General features: G+C 36.7%; 1 protein-coding gene across 1 annotated transcript in view; it reads left to right on the top strand.

The window, feature by feature from the left end:
- SLC17A6 (solute carrier family 17 member 6) overlaps positions 1 to 13951 on the top strand; it is a 30365-nt gene extending 16414 nt beyond the window's left edge. The window contains exons 4-12 of the mRNA XM_057414414.1: positions 2871 to 2985; positions 5373 to 5460; positions 5557 to 5643; positions 6571 to 6713; positions 8490 to 8639; positions 10730 to 10862; positions 11515 to 11625; positions 13022 to 13149; positions 13505 to 13951. Coding sequence (XP_057270397.1) covers positions 2871 to 2985; positions 5373 to 5460; positions 5557 to 5643; positions 6571 to 6713; positions 8490 to 8639; positions 10730 to 10862; positions 11515 to 11625; positions 13022 to 13149; positions 13505 to 13837 — 1288 coding nt within the window. The 3' untranslated portion in view covers positions 13838 to 13951. The remainder of the gene's footprint in view (positions 1 to 2870; positions 2986 to 5372; positions 5461 to 5556; positions 5644 to 6570; positions 6714 to 8489; positions 8640 to 10729; positions 10863 to 11514; positions 11626 to 13021; positions 13150 to 13504) is intronic.
- The last annotated feature ends 3178 nt before the right edge of the window (positions 13952 to 17129 follow it).

Here is a 17129-nt window from a genome sequence, read left to right as displayed (position 1 = left end):
AAAAAAAAAGAAAAATTTCATTTGTGAGGTTGATGTGTGGGTCAGTAAAATGCTCCATTTCCCAATTAAATGTATTTGAATGTGTGCAGCATTCAAATATATTTTGGTTTATTGTAGCTCAAAACCATTCTTCTTTGATCTAAATCATAATAAAAGCAGTTAGCTGAGATATTAAATATAACAGTAAGATTGGACAAAAGCCAGAACTATATCACAATACATTGTTAGGAAGAAGAGTTTAGTATGTATGGAGGTGAAATAAGTGTAACAAAACAAAAGAGCATGAAGGAGAAATACTGATTCTATTTGTGGATGTGCACTGAGATGCAAAATAAATGTAGGAAGATGTATTTGCTTTTGACTAAGAGTTATAGAGGAAGCTGATTCATTAATAGCTGTGTACTAAATTCATGGTGCTGCTTTTAATGTGCATTCAAAAAAGAAGTATAAAAAAGCCATTTCTTACAAGAATCATAATTGAACCCTAATTTATTCTACACTTAAATACATATATTTTCTTTTGGGGGAAATCGCTCTATCTTTGAGACCTATACAAAATATAGGTCTGAGAGACAATTGACTTACAAGTGACATTGTGGAGTTATTTCCTCATCTGCTCCTCGATGTAATTAAATATTCACTGATACTTGTTTGTCTAAATACAGGCAAGGATTTCACTTGGGAGATGCATGCTTCTGGTGATTCCTTAAATTACATTTTCCTTTCTCTTCTAGAAGGAGCAGACACAAGGAAACAGCTTCTCTTTAATGAACATGAGGACAAAAGCAATTCTGGGAAGCACAGCTTTTAGTTGTGGCAAACAGGAGCTTATTGCAGATACAGAATTGAAAAACTGAAGCAAATTTCCTTGAAGAAACAGCTACCTAGCACAACAATTTTACAAATCTCATCCTCCTAAAGAAATGGCATTTTTTAAAATTCCATCTTGGTGTGATTTTAACATGAATAGTGATTTAGAAAGAGTTGCACTGATTCACCCTAGCTAAGAATCTGCTCCAGCAAGTCTATGCACAGATACAAATTGAAAACCATATTGCTGCAGTAGGCATTTGGCTGCATAGCTGTTCAGGAAAGAAAGAGTAAAGGGTACAAACTAGTCCTTCCTGTTTATGAGTGAAGAATGATATTCTTGATGGACCTTTAGAACTGTTGGAGCCTATTGCTCTTCAAAAATGGCTAACGAGAACATCTCACTTTTTAAAAGAAATTGTTAAAATCACAAACAAAAATCCTGTGAGTCCCAAACTCTTATCATGAATAAATAAAGATGAAAGCAAATGAAACCCAAAACACCATTGTGGTTTATGTGAGCACATGGAGGTATTAAATTGTAAAGAAACAAACTGCATATACTTCTGGATTAGAAACTTACACATAAGGAAGTTAAGAGTAAAGGCTGAGTTCAGGCCAGAATAGTTCACATACTGCACCAGTCAGTCCTAGTAAAGGTACTGAACATGCTGCCAAACAGAGCCAGAACTGCACTGCCCAGCTAGATAGTGTTTAACATGAGGGGGGGGATCACAGGAAACACAATGACGAGACCAGATTTAGAGCTATTGAACTAAGCTTCCTTACTGTGCCAAGGCTTTTTTTTCTGCTGCCCTTTAATATTTGTCAAATAGAAGTGGAGAAACACTCAGCTATTTAAAGATACAGCTCTTTAAATAATTTCAAATTATTCTAAAGAATTCTGTAATTCGAAAGAAAGGACGTGAAACATAGATGTCTTTGAGGAGAATTTTTGCCTTGAAACTTATTGATGTTTCCTGCTCCTTTAGTCTGAGGTCTGTTTCTTACTAACTTATGGCACTGTACCAATTTCTGAAGAACACATGCTAAGGTTAAAGGTTTCTGTCAAATCATTTCCACATCAGATACTGTGATATCATATGTTAAGACATCTCCAAGATTTATCTTAGCATTACATAGTCTTGTATAAAGAAAGTGGCCAGTCATCACTACTGGTTTCATCCCTTTGCAAAATTCCATTGAAAGGAAAATGGTGGAAAAAATTATTATTTCCACAATGAATGAACATAAATATGATATAATATTGCTGGAGAAAAGCCTTTCTCCTATAAGGGGCAGATATTAATTGAATCAAGTTACAAGTCAGTCAAAGCAGTAGAATTTTGCAAATGGATCGTCACTTCACACATTTATTTTGACCTTGTAATATGCTTTATTGGAAGCAATTCCTAGGATGCTCTTGGAATCAAAATCAGCAGTATTCAATGAGTAGCCTCTGAAAAAACAGCAGAAAGAATGATCCGTTCTATGCATATGAGATTCCAAATTAATTTACTCTTGTGTCTAAGAAAATCCCAGCTCTGTTTGAAATTCTTCCTGCTGCTTTGGCATTTATAAAAGCAGATTTTCTACAGCTTTATAAGCAATGAATGCATGGTGCCACTTTCTTACAGTTAAAGTATTAATGAAAATCTCTCGTTTTCTTGGCCAACTGTTTTAGCAAACCATTTGGAGACCTAGTTCCTAATTTCTCTAGAGGGCGGTGAATTCAATCAGATTTGGTTGAAATAGATGTGAAAATGAAAGAGTGGGGATTTATGGGGAGAATAAGATGTATAACTGTGATTTCATAAGATGTATTTCCTTAGGAAATTAGGCTAAATAGATGTTTATGTCCATGTTTGGTCTGGGTCTTATCAGGCAGGTTGTTACACTAGATGGAAGCAGACACTAATTCAGTCCAGCATTTAGTATATTCCCTACATAAAGAACATATGTTTAAATATGTCTATATTGATACGTGAACATATGTGGAGCAAGTCAATTGGAACAACACTGAAGTTACTTCCTTTTCTTTTGTTTCCCCATATCCACAGAGTATTTGGTGCTGCTATACTGCTGACATCCTCACTCAACATGCTCATACCATCTGCAGCCAGGGTGCACTACGGATGCGTCATCTTTGTGAGGATCTTGCAGGGCCTTGTAGAGGTAAGGAGAAATCACAAAATAACCAGGAAAAGGGACATATGTTTGTTAGCCTTTAACTAGAAATTGTGATTTTGGCAGGAAAAACAAAAAAGGCTTTTAGTTTATTACTTATTCCAGTGTAATGGGTTTCAGCGTGTGGATTACAGCTATTTGATTTTCCTTCATCTATAAAATTTATAGCAAAGTTGTCTCTTGCTAAGAAGCTGGTGAGGGATGTATTTAGCAGTGAAGTTCCACTGAAATCTTGTACCGCATAGGGCTTATAATGGTGCTATTCTCAGCAGCTATTTCCTACCCAGCCTCCCAGATTAAATCTGTAATAAGGAACTAAGCTTCTATCATAGGCCCTGACCACACTCTTGTTAGAATGAATGAGAGTTTTACCATAATTTAAAAGAGAAAAAAATTGAGCCTGCCTTCTAATTATTTTTTTTTCTTGTTTCTTTACTGAAAGACAGATTTTTAGGCCTGTGATTGCTGGTTCTTTGCCCCTCAGGGTGCACACTTCCACTGTATAAGATGATCTTAACTCATGCCCTTTATTGTATAAAAAGACTCCAAAAGAGGGTGCAGAACGTGCTTGAAAGTTAGGTAACTGTCAGTCAAGTTCTTAAAGTATATGTGTATAAATGTGGATGCAATCCTGAAATGCGATCTGTGAGGAAAAGAGGTGAGCCTGTCTGCAAAGAGAGGAACAGAAACAAGCGGGTAATTACAAAACAGAATAGAGACATTTCTGTAATACTGTTCAAAGGTATTGTGAATACAAAACATCTCAAATAGGAGCATTTTAGAGGGTTTATAATAAAACATTGCAGTCTTAAGATTATGTACTTTTTCTTTAAAAAAAAAGTCAAGAAGACTGAAATAAACATGAAATTTGGCATGTGATCTTCTTTCAAACCAGAAGAATGTATTTTACAATGATTGCACATTGAGACTGATAAGCTCAAAATTTATAATAACCTCAACGTTCACAAAAACTTATTATTCTATTTTTTGCACGGGAAACAAATTATCAGACTAAGAGAAAAGTGACAGTAACTATACATGCATCAGAGCTATTCTTAAGTAGGAGTTCTGAGGAAAATTGCTGTACACTCCATATTGCATTTTCTAAATTATCAATACTGCAGGATGTAATGATGTTATTTATTTAATTGCATTTTTCTTTATTATTAGTAAGTTAAAGGCTTGTTTTCAAGAGAGACCTAAAAAGTACCTGGTTTAAAATGAAACCAACTGACATCATTCCATTATTTGCTTTAAGTGCTCAAGAAGACTCATTAAAGACAGAGTGAAAAACTTTTCTCTAAACATTCTATTTTTAAGCTTTTATGGATCATATTTTCTAGTTTTAAAGCAGTGGAACAGTAATCTGTTTTTCCTAAATTCTACTTAAAATGTTAGATGAAAAGAAGTTGGAAGGCCAGCAAAACAGAGGGTTGGAGAATTCAGCCCAGCATTAGAAAGACTCCAGAGGGTCTGTGCTTTCGTCTTTCCTTCTTGTGCATTAAGATTCTTTTAATTCTCCCTTTCTCGGAAGGGGGAGAGGTAGGAAAAGGAAATGAAAATAACTGTAATTCATAACGCCTCTTGAATGCATTGGTGTCCTGGGTTCAGCAGTTGCAGTCATTTTTCTCCTTCTTAGTAGCTGGTGCAGCGCTGTGGTTTTGACTTTTGGCCTGGGAACAGCGCTGATAACACCGATGTTTTTAGTTACTGCTCAAATGTTTAGACTGACCAAGGACTTTCTGAGCCTCGTGCTCTGCCAGGGAGGAGGGGAAGCTGGGAGGAAGCAGAGACAGGACACCTGACCCGAACTGACCAAAGAGGTATTCCTTACCACAGCACATCATGCCCAGGATGTAACTGAGAGTTACCCGGACAGGCTAGTTCACAGTGGGGTTGGAGTAGGTATGGGTTGGTGCTCGGTCGGGCAAGGTGGGGGTGAGTTATCAGCCGGTGGATGGTGAGGTGTTGTATTCTCTTCCCTTGTTATTTCCTTTGTCATTATTTTATTGGTGGTAGCAGCAGTGATTTGTGTTATACCTTAGTTACTAAACTGTTCTTATCTCAACCTGTGGGAGTTACATTCCTTTTGATTCTCCTCCCCATCTCTCCGGGAGCTGGGGGAGGGCAAGAAGGGGGGAAGTGAGAGAGAAACTGCGTGGCTGGGTTTAAACCACGACATTTGGAGTGATATACAAACCCCATTTCAGCTTGAATAGAAATCACAGCTCTTCTATGGCTGTGCTCAGACTTTGCTATAGGAATGCAAAGTGTTCTCAACTTCTTGTTTCTAGCAATTAAAAATCATAATTGTGCAAAGACACTGAAGTAACTGCTTGATGATCATTAGCTAACCTCTGACACCCATTTCTCAGGGGGTCACTTACCCTGCCTGCCACGGGATTTGGAGCAAGTGGGCCCCCCCATTAGAAAGAAGTAGGTTAGCAACCACCTCCTTTTGTGGTAAGTACCTTTCTATCCTTGACTTTCTTTCACTCATAATGTAAAACTATTTTCAGACTGATTTCTCCTTTTTCATCAACACATCTTGTTTTGTAGGTTCCTATGCAGGAGCTGTTATTGCAATGCCTTTAGCTGGAATTCTGGTGCAATATACTGGGTGGTCTTCTGTGTTCTATGTGTACGGTATGCAGTTTTGCTCACCTCACTCCAATATTGTATGACCTTATTCTACGCCTTCTAAAAATGTAAAAGCTACCGGTAAGAGGCCAAAAAAAGAGAAGTGGGTCCATAAAGCTGAAAATACAGTTGAGAGAAAAGAACAGGGAAAGTACAGAATTTAAAGGAAACAGTAGGAAAGCAACATTATTAAATAAGAAGACAAGGCAGTTCATGGTGAAAACTTGGTCACTTCCAGTACAAGTAGTGCAAACTGCTATGCAGCTCTATATAATCTCCTGCCATGTAAAGTTGCCCTTTCCTTCATACAACTGTAAGTTTAGAGTACTTGCCTGTCTAATGTCCTAATTTTTATCTGAAGACCTACATAATTTTATTCACACTACTTGTGCTACCTTAACTTACACCAACAGAAAAGGATGTCCCAAAGGAGCTCATTCTACAGTGTAAAATTGATGTGAATTAGGGGAACACCTTATACAAACTTACTAAACTACTCAAGAAGCGCATTGCTATGTTGAAAACAATGCCACAGACTTGTATTTTGCAGGTAAAAAATTTAGTGCAGTTATCAAACAACCGTGGCTTAAAGCAGAATGGGACTTCATTTCCAGGCTGGTGAAATGAAATGGAAGCTGGGTCATTGGATTGCATTATACAAATTGATGCTAAAATATCAGTGAATATTCACTTACAGTGAAATGATTCTTAAATAAAAGAAAGAAATGTTCACTGTGCTTCAGCTCTGTATGCACTTTGCACAAATTGTGTTTGCAGTACCCAACTGTCTGTTAGAATGACTCAGTAGAGGAGCAGTAACAACAATTGCCATTTAAATTTGTTATATTTATTCACATATCATAGATTTTTTCCCCCCCTTGTTTCCTGCTTTACAGTTCATTTCTTTTTAAAGCCTTTCTTTTCATTCCAAAGGGAGCTTTGGTATAGTCTGGTACATGTTTTGGCTTCTGGTTTCATATGAGAGTCCTGCAATGCATCCTACAATCACAGATGAAGAAAGGAGATACATAGAGGAAAGCATTGGAGAGAGTGCCAATCTTCTAGGTGCAATGGAAGTAAGAATATTACTCACACACTTGATCCCTATCACATAGTAATAAAACTCCCTAAAACCAAATAGAAAGAAACAGACAAAAAAGATCAAACAGCCTTCTTCTTTAAGGAAGAAAATAATGTCTCAAACAATTGATTTTTTTTTTGGGGGGGGGGGGGTAGGGAGATCTGAAATCTGCTGAGGGATTTCTGGGTGAGTATTGCTTCTGAACAAACAGAATACAGGTTCCAGTTCCTCCAGCAGATCACTCATGGAATTTCTGCCTGGTTTTCTGCTCCAAAGTATAAAAAGGAGCTATGGTTGCATTTAAAATTGCAGTTTTACTGCGACTTTTATATTTTCTTGAGTTCAAGCTGCTAATTTCCTTCCTATATAATCCTTTCTGGAAGGATTTCTTCTTCCTAAAAGTAAACTGGAGGAAAAGCACTACTCAGTGTCTCTTGAAGTCTTCAGAACTTCTAACAAAGCAAATCCTGTCTATTCTCTGTTTCATTTGCAAGAAAAACTGTAAGTTGCACTCTTCATTATGCTTTCTAATTGGTCAGAACATTGGTTCTTGATTGAATTCAGGAATAAAACATTTTTCTTTTCTTAAAAAGCTTTGGTCCACACTAAATAGGGAACTAGAAATATGACATTTCTCAATAGCTGACATTTTTAGGAGTTCTTGAGGAAGTGTCTGGATTGCTAACAGCATTCATCAGTGTTCATGGTTTCTTATACCTACAAGTGCTTTGCAAAATGTGGCATGACATGAGATACTGAGGTACTTCAAAGGATGTCCACATAACTCTAACTTGAGCTGGATAATATCTGTCTATTTTTCATTGTGGTTTTGTTTTTTTTTTAATTAAAAATTTTTTGGAAGTGTTTGTGTCAATAGTTCAGGTATTTCTAAAACATGTAGGCTGAATTCTTCCATAGGATCAGGTTAGCTTTTCTGGCTGGCTTCTCATTAATAAAGGCACAGTTAAACTTTAGCTCTCAAGTGCTATTTAATAGGCATAAAAGTTATTGCATATATCCATTTATGGACTGGTTTTCTGGGAAGAAAAGCCAGTACTCAAATCAACAGTAGACTAAATTCCACCTGGAACCTTGCTGAAGTGATTTTCAAACACTCATCTGGGTCTGGATCCTATATCAACACAGATGGGCACAGCCCTTGGCTCGTGGAGAGGTGGTGGGACTCAGCAGGACTGTAGTTCTGTCCATCTGTCTTTTTTTATCCATTATGCAATTAATGTTAAAAATACAAGAAAACAAACAAAAAATACCTTGACCAAGCAGTTTCAGCTGAGACTTGATAGAAAAAATTATTATTCAGAATATTTTATTAATATGTAAATACAAAGCCATGTTTAAAATAAGTCTGGATGAAATTGTGGGCTTGCAGAGTAAAATCTGACTGTTGCTTTAGATACAGCAACATTATTTTTTAAAGACATATTATCATTTCAGACTTTGTATGTCCGTGTTTACATAATGGAGATAATAGCATTTACATGAGGGCTGTGATACAGCAAAGTATCACTGAGTTTCTCCACTTGTGCATTTTGTAGTAATTTTTACTTGCTTGTGTTTTTAAATTAAATCATGATCATTCTAATGTGGACTCATGTCCTTCTTGATAATTGAAGTCATATGGATTCAAATATATAGAGCTCTGCATATACAAGCTTCTTGCAGTACAGATAAACATACCATCTAGAAAAAGGGAAGACAAATGGTTGATAATGATCAAAATGGTGACTGGATCCCCTCTTCTGTGTTTCAGAAATACAAAACTCCATGGAGAAAATTTTTTACATCTATGCCAGTCTATGCAATAATTGTTGCAAACTTCTGTAGAAGCTGGACTTTTTACTTGCTGCTTATTAGCCAGCCTGCTTACTTTGAGGAAGTATTTGGATTTGAAATAAGCAAGGTATGTAAAAAAAAATGTAAAGCTAAATCAGTATCAGAGCTACTTTTGTGGTATTTAATAGGAGAAGGGAAGAAAAGTGTTCTGTGTCTTTATCATGGGTTTACCATCCTCAAATCTTATCCCTCCCAGATATTGTTCCGTTGAGCAGCACGTGGAAGTGCAGAAACAACGGTGGCAAGGGATTGGATGGAGAAGGTGAAAGCAGGGTGAGATTTAGTGATGATTTGCCTGGGGCCATGATGCAACCAGATTTTCAGTCAGGTGCTTGAAACCTGATTGTGCATGGTATTAGAAAGGTATGGAGAGAGCTATTATGCTTCTGTCCCTGACCCCAGGGCATGCAGGATCCCATCGAAGCTGTAAAGAAAGCACTGACAAGTGATTTAATTTTTTCCAGGTGCCTTTTACAAAGCAGGACCATCCAGTTTTAGGAAGAAGAGTAGTTTTTCATCTTACTATATGCCCCTTTAATGTGGTGAGAACTGCTCCCCCTTTTTCACTTAGGAAATGAAAGAGATGGTGACAAAATATGAGGCATAGGGAGGATCTAAGGTTCCACATAATTCATATGAATTTTGGATCAGACCTGAATGTCAACAGGGATACATGCAAACAGGCCTTCAGAGTTATAGTAAGCTTTCTACTAATACAGATTTCCTGCTTGTGAAAGCGCTGGGGGCTTGTGCTTTTTGAAAGACCTGTATTGTTTTGCTATTGTTCACTCAGGTATTGTCACCCTAAATTGAGGTGTGACAACTGGATGAGTAGTTTCCAAAGTGTTGCTGCATTATGGAGTAAAGTCTTCCTGCATTTAAATATGGGCTTCTGTATTTAGCTGGACTTCGATTAAGAAACTTTGCCAAGCTTGAAACATCATCTGTTACACATGTAATAAAAATGGTCAAGTTCTATTGAATTCATCTGATCATTTTGTTCCAGAAGATTTTTCTCAGAGTGTATTCAAAGAAATGTGGATCTTTGTAAACAACAACAGCAGGTCAGTTTTGGATATGGGTGCTCAGAATTGAATAGTTAGCATTTAATAAGAACGCCTCAAATGAGTAACTGCAATACTGTATTTTCCTCCTGGTTAATACCTGTGTTATTGGAAGAAATATCTACTACCATGAAGCTAGGGGTCACAACATAGTTGCTAGTTGTATAAACTGCAGTGAAATGCAAAGTTTCACACCTTTAGCTGAAGAGCAGAGAAAACTTCCGTTCGTTCTGACAGATTCTGTCTGCTTGTAACTCAAGTCAGACACCAGGCCAGCTGACAGACTGTTCAGACAGGAATTATACAACCCCCCCTGTGCTTAAGCACTCTTTCAGATATACACAATAATCAGACTTCCCTATTAGAACAAAATGCCACGTGTACTAAACAAAGGCAGTTCTGTTGACATGAGATAGAAGGTGGCAGTTCATGCCATTCTTATGGATGACCTAATCTGCTTCGAAGGAAGGGTCTTCCTATATATTATTATAGCTTGGAACAGTCACCACAAAATGACTATGTCTTACTCAGCTAGTATGTGTTGAATATTGTCAATGGATATTTAGCATGTTCTCTTCCACTATGTTCAGAGTTTCTCAGAGATATCTTTTGCCCACATGAAATTTGAAGGTTGAGGGATGGTCAGAAATCAAAGGCAAAAGCCCATGCTGCATGTGAGGATGATCCACAAGGAACCTGCCAAGACATGTTAGGTTTGTGGGCAATGCTGCACCAAACACATCACCAACAGAAATGTGGCCATTCAGTTCAACACAATTGATCATCAGTTTTCTAAAAAGAAAGATCAGAGGTCTGTAAGTCAGGGGAAAAGCCATTAGCTTAAACGTAAACTGTGAAAACAATCTAAAACAAAAAGTCTCATGGCATCTGGGGTTCTTAAAGACTGTATGTCCTTCACAAAATACAACTACAACTTAAGGTCACCAGTTTTGTTCATTTAATAAACCAAGTTAAGAATTTTGGTTTAGCCTGTACATGAAGAGAAAAAAAAATCGTTAGTTACTGACTGCTTCGGAAAATGATCAATATTTTCTTACAGTTTATACTCTGCTAATTCTAATGATTATTTTAGGTGGGTATCCTATCTGCTGTGCCGCATTTAGTGATGACAATTATTGTTCCTATTGGGGGACAAATTGCAGACTTTTTGAGAAGCAAACAGATTCTTTCAACCACTACTGTGAGGAAGATAATGAACTGTGGAGGTAAGACTTCCTATTTGCTTACAAAGCTTCTCATACAGATTCAATGTCCATACAGTATGCAGAAACAAACTGCATGGGTTTACGTACTTTGTGCATTTGTTGTGTATTCTAATGTGGTTACTAAATAAAAGTAAACAAAGTTGTTCCTATTCTCAGTTCCAATATAGATGTCTGGCATTTGAAAAAGTGTTTAGATTCTTAAAGAAACAGATGAGATTTTGACAGGTCATTTCCTTACCCTTAGCTCCTAATCTAAACACCCTTTGCACTAAGAGAGCCCAGACTGCTACCTGAGATTCCACCCCTGACTTCTGAGAGGTTAAAGTCTCATGAGCTGAATCCTGGCTGTGATAAGGGCAGGTTAAGTGTATATTCCTATCAGGGCTGGCTGGAAGGACACAAGCAAATCACAAGTATTTCTGTTAATCTCCAAAATGACAGGAGGTACCAATAAATTAGTAGGCAAAGAATAAAATAAGGATTATTTGAGATAGCAAGAACGTTTTTATGGATGAAAGAAAAACCTGATTGTATTCCACTCTGAACTAATATTTTGCCTCTGTCTTCCTATGAAATATTATCATATCCTAAGACCTGCAATATTTGAGAGGGAATTATATCCAGTGCTTGTTTTTCTTTATGATTTCCCCAGGTTTTGGTATGGAAGCAACTCTTCTTCTCGTGGTGGGGTACTCTCACAGTAAAGGAGTGGCTATTTCATTCTTAGTGCTTGCTGTAGGCTTTAGTGGATTCGCCATATCTGGTAAGATTATATTGCTGTTATTAGTAAATTATTTTACCTCAGAAGATAGAACATCTAATTTGGTATTTACTCACTGATAATAATTTAAACAAACCACAGAATTCCAAATGGCACTATTTATGATCATTACAAAGGAAAGTACAATCAGTACCACATCTTTTACATTAGATTATTGTTGTTCAAAGCCATCAATCTTTTCCATATTCACTGCAGCTAATAAGATTGCCTTTTCATTGAGGTGCTAATATACACCCTAGATTTTTATGAAATCAAACATATAACATAAATGGATTGCTATTATACAATGCTACCTAAATTTAAACATTTTTGTTTAAATATAGGCCTTTTACTTTCTTTTCAGTGTATATTAGTTAATGTTTTGCATTATTTTATTACTTTGGGGCTTAATCACTAGCTTTTTTTTTCCTGATTTAAAATTAATCTCTTGCCCTTTCCTTCTGATATATTACCCCTTTGCCTTTGCCTGTCCCAAGCACAAGTCACTTGGCTGTCCCTTATTTTCCCACTGTGATCTTAGCATCCTCTCCCATGCTGGTTCCTTATGTCTAAAACAGGCTCTCTTTTCTTCTGTGCCAAACACCTAAACTCTGCTTAATCAAATCTGTCCTAAATCCCACTTATTCTGCAAGGTGTACTGCACTTTCTTTAACAGTTATCCATATCATGCTGCCTTCCTTTTGCTTTTTATTATCTTTCTGGTTCCAAAGATTTGCCTTCTGGTTTCACCTACTTCGGCGCTTATTTTGGGGACAATGAGTTCTGTCACTTCAGAGAAGCATGGTTTGTTTCTTTTGCCCCTCAGATTTTCTAATTACCGCATAGATTGCAACAGAATTAAGCTGCTGGAAATTCAAGACAACAAACAAAACAGTGATAAAAATAATTAATACAGCATTTATAGATATTGTCTTTTGCCCCACTTCCTTTTACCACTCAAGCACAGAAGGGAGCTCCCTTCTGCTGGTTTGCTTCACAAAAAGAAAAATGTGGGCAACAGGGAAGGGAAGTGGTACAGGCTGGAGGAAGACATGAAATGTTATTTACACCATGAAATGGCCATGAATGACACTGTGAAATATGAACTTTCTCCCTGTCTAAATACCTTCTGGGTTCTCTACTGCACACAGTCACTACTGCAATTCTGGGAAGAATATACATTCAGTATCCTCTTAAAATATATTTTTAAAGAAATTAGCAACCCAGAGTCTCTCTAGGAATATTTAACCATTATAAGCCTTTCAGAAAAAAAAAAAAAAAAAAGTAATTAAACAGCCCAAATACGTTATAGTAAAATTGCCAAGTGACAGCATTACTTTTCAGAACAGAAGTAATGCTCTGCTTTGGGTATGGATGTTTGATGACCTTTGTATTGCAGGATTCAATGTCAACCATTTAGACATTGCCCCGAGGTATGCCAGCATCTTAATGGGAATTTCTAATGGAGTCGGGACCTTGTCTGGAATGGTTTGCCCTATAATTGTCGGAGCAATGACAAAGAACAAGGTAAACAGCGATACCATTTTCATATCTTCTAGTTTAATACTATTGCCTTCAAGAAAAATACCTTTCCATAGTACAGGTTGCCATATTAGAGCCTGGAACCTCCAGGGAATAGTATCCAGGAACTTGCAAATTTGAAGCATGCTCCATTATATGCTCACCACCAGGTCAGTGCTTTTGTAGGCTAATGAACAGTGATTTTTCAAAGAAAGATAGATATAAATAATTGGAAACTGGACAATTAAATGTTTTAGCTGTGCTGACTCTTGCAGCCTCAATGCCTGATTTAAATCTTTCAGCTCAGAGGAGTTAGATAGGTCTATGCACTAGTCTGATTGAAAAAATCTCTTCTTTACAGACACGTGAAGAGTGGCAGTACGTCTTCCTCATTGCTGCTTTAGTTCATTATGGGGGTGTTATCTTCTATGGCATATTTGCTTCAGGAGAGAAACAACCGTGGGCGGACCCTGAGCAGACAAGTGAAGAGAAATGTGGCTTTATTCATGAAGATGAACTTGCTGAAGAGACAGGGGACATTACTCAGAATTATGTAAATTATGGTACCACCAAGTCTTACGGTGCTACAACCCAGGTCAACGGTGGCTGGCCTAACGGTTGGGAGAAAAAAGAGGAATTTGTACAAGAGGAAGTACAAGACTCATACACCTACAAGGAAGGAGATTATTCATAACAAACCTAAATATTGGGTATATTTTGTAGTGTTTGTGATTAAATTCATTGTGATTGTTTGCACACAGAAATAAAATGTGGTATAAATATGTAAACACATATCAGACAGGAAGGTCTTACTGTAAAAAAATACATCAAAGTGCAATTTGTATGAGTTGTGACATGTCATCACTTTCATTAGGTTATATTTGTTCTATAAACATTAGAGTTTTAAGGGTTTACTGGTCAAAACTATAGAGGCAATTAGATACATACAGTATACAAGAGCTAAAACTCATAACTAAGGATTAAAGCACAACTAAGCAACCAAGTTGGCACATCTAATGCTCTTCTTAGAAAGCCAAAATTACTTGATCATTAAAAATGCACTTATATATTTGTTACACTGTATTGAAAGAGATTGTGCTAAATACACACATTTACTCCGTGCAATGTAGGAATTGTGTATTTAGCCTAAGAGCTTTCTTGAAGAAGAAAGTTTGAGTCCTAGGCATTTACATTGGATTGGTCCAGTTCCCTTAATGGTGATTGTGTCAAGCCTAAAGAACAAATAGGGCATATTGTATGTTTATTGTGATTACATGCTGCAGGCTACTCTGTGATGAAGAAAGGAATTATTTAGGAGTTTTATCCTGAATGTTTGGGCACAAATTCTTATTTCTATTCTTTACAGAATTTTATGAAGTGATAGGCATTGCCATGTTCTTCCCTGCATTTACCAACTAACATAAAACAATATATGACGTTAAGTCTGTCACATCCCTTTATCAAAAAACCAAGCTTTATTATTCTGTTTTTTGCAGAATACTCCAACTTTGTACTGGTGTCTTTAGAGAGAGAAAAAAAAACAATATAACCTAAAAAAAATATAGTCTTTTACAAAATTCCAAAGAGAAATTTACTATGAGCAAGTAGCCCTATAAAAAGGATGTATTTGTTCTGCAGACTATTTTGAAGCCAATAGAGGAAAAAGAGAATAATTTAACCCTTATGCTTCCTTTAATAGCTTTCATATTTTTACACATCATGCCACAATTGTATACATAGATATAAGTTTATTGAAAATACTGTAATTATAGAAAATGTTGCTATTTTAGAAATCCCTGAAATAAAAGAAAATGTACCTGTCTTTCCATTAAGCCTAATAATAATGGACACTGAATATGAGTAACATATAAACTCACATTAAACCAAAGTGGTAAATAACTAGTGTTGGGTTGAAAGAAGCCAACAAGCATCATGCTTGTCTTTTTAGCATAACTGAACAGTGACTGCAACATTAGTGTACCAAGCAATAAGTGCAATGCATTATGAAGTGCATAACCTTCTAGACTATATAGTAACCTTCATTTAGCTTGTTGTATATATTTGGGGTTGTTGGAATTAAACCAAACGGCACCAACTGAAGTTAGTAACACCAGACCACTTCTTAATACTCTAAAATGACAACAATGATCCATTTCTTAATTCAATCAAATGATTATTATTGTATGTAATAATCCATTCTGGATTCTTGGTCTATTCATTGTATTGTGCTAGTGATTGAAAACCCTGCTACTGCAATATACAACTTGAGGATTGTTTCTTCTCCTTTTTTTTTAATACAAATCATACCTTGACCTTAAGAAAAAAGTATTTTGCTTTGTGCCTCAAAGTGATGTAAAATGTGACCATAGCTTTTGCTGTGTTTAATGAAAAAGATGTGGACTGTGTCACTTTTGTTGCTGCAAAAAAAGTATTAATAAAATGCTCTATTTATCCTTTTATATAAAAAAGGACCATTGTCGTTTCTTGTCATTTTTTTCAGAGGTGCTTTAATATAGATAACTAAAATTACAGTCACTGCGGAACACAGAGGTAGGATTTCATGTCCTAGCTGGGAGCTATGCTGCATACCTGATGCTCTATTTGTCTAGTCTCTCCTCTGATCATGCACTGGTGTGTGGTGGGACAGGCTGTTGTTCCCCCTCTCCTAAGGATGGCTGGAGTAGGTGTGGAAGAGAGAGGCAAGGGGATCAATGTGCCAGCCTGTACAGCAAAACTGGGAAAGAGAGACTAACCTGTGTTGGCTAAAAAGCTGGTGTAGATCAGCATCCGAAAAAAAAACAAAAAAATAAGGCATCACAGGCTGTTGTGCTTGGAATTTGTTTCCTTTCTTGTTCCTGCAATAGACTCTTTAACTGAAATATAATGTTGCTTTTCATCCAGGAAAAGTAATTCCTGCAGAAATCAGTAAATGGAAGAAACCCTACAATAAAAATGTCTTTATCTAACAAAATTTTTACTCCTCAGTAATTTTATTGTACCAAGAATGTAGAAACACCAAGCTGAACAAAAGGATGCAGAACACTACCCAGAGCAGTAATGTGCCCCATATTCTCTTCAATAGGCCAGTTGTCATGAGATGCTGACTCAGGTAACACACCAAGTTACTGCTAATTGTTTTGATGGACTGGTGTGATGTTGCCATGGAAAAGTCCTGAAAGGTGCAAAAGTGGGATAAATAGGGGCTATAAAAAGTCCTGTTGTGTTTATTGTAGGAAGCAGACAGCTTAGAAAATGAAAACTAATTAAGAAAATGAAAATCAATTCTAAATTTTCAGTCTAATCTTACATTAGAATTACATTAGAATTATTTAAATAATTTCTCTTCATTAAGTACAGTTTTTGTGGTTTTTTTTTCTTACTAGCTTGATACCTTTTAATTACTTAGAACAAAGGAGGGACTTTAATCCAACAATTAGACACTGCATTATTTAGCTGTGCACAACTCAGTGGGAATTCAGCAATTGCCTTTAAATGCTACACCACTCTGAGATTTTCCACACTGTCTTTCTAGCTCTCTGCTCCTCCTTTGAGTCCCCTACTCCCTCTACTATGGCAGAGCAGAGGAATCGGTTCTTCTGGGAAGGATGAAGGGCATGACAGGTTTTAAGATTTTTATTTCTTCAAAGACTCATATTCATGGAAAAACACAGGAACCAATCATCAGGAATACAACTAGGAAAAAGGGAAAATGGATAAAATAACTGGGTTCTTGCACAGGATGATTCAGTGAAGACAAGCATCAGCAGCTGGATCCATTTTAGGGAAAAAGAGAGTCGAGGGGACATGACCATCTAAACTCCTGTGATTTTTCTCAGTAAATAAGTTATCATTTTTATGAAGTGGCATTGCTAAAATACACCTCTTCAGCTTCCTCTGAACTGTGCCCTTTCTGCCCAGAGATCTCTCTTCTGCACTCAAAGAGTAGGTCTGCGGATGCGTTGCACTTATATGGCCCAGTGTTCCTC

The sequence above is a fragment of the Pezoporus wallicus genome, unplaced genomic scaffold (genome assembly GCF_028554395.1).
Source record: "Pezoporus wallicus isolate ANWC-B61680 ecotype Strahan unplaced genomic scaffold, APGP_CSIRO_Pwel_v1 contig_5967, whole genome shotgun sequence".
In the NCBI taxonomy this organism is placed as follows: Eukaryota; Metazoa; Chordata; class Aves; order Psittaciformes; family Psittacidae; genus Pezoporus; species Pezoporus wallicus.
The sequence above is the reverse complement of the archived record's forward strand: the minus strand, read 5'-3'. Positions and strand labels throughout refer to the sequence as shown.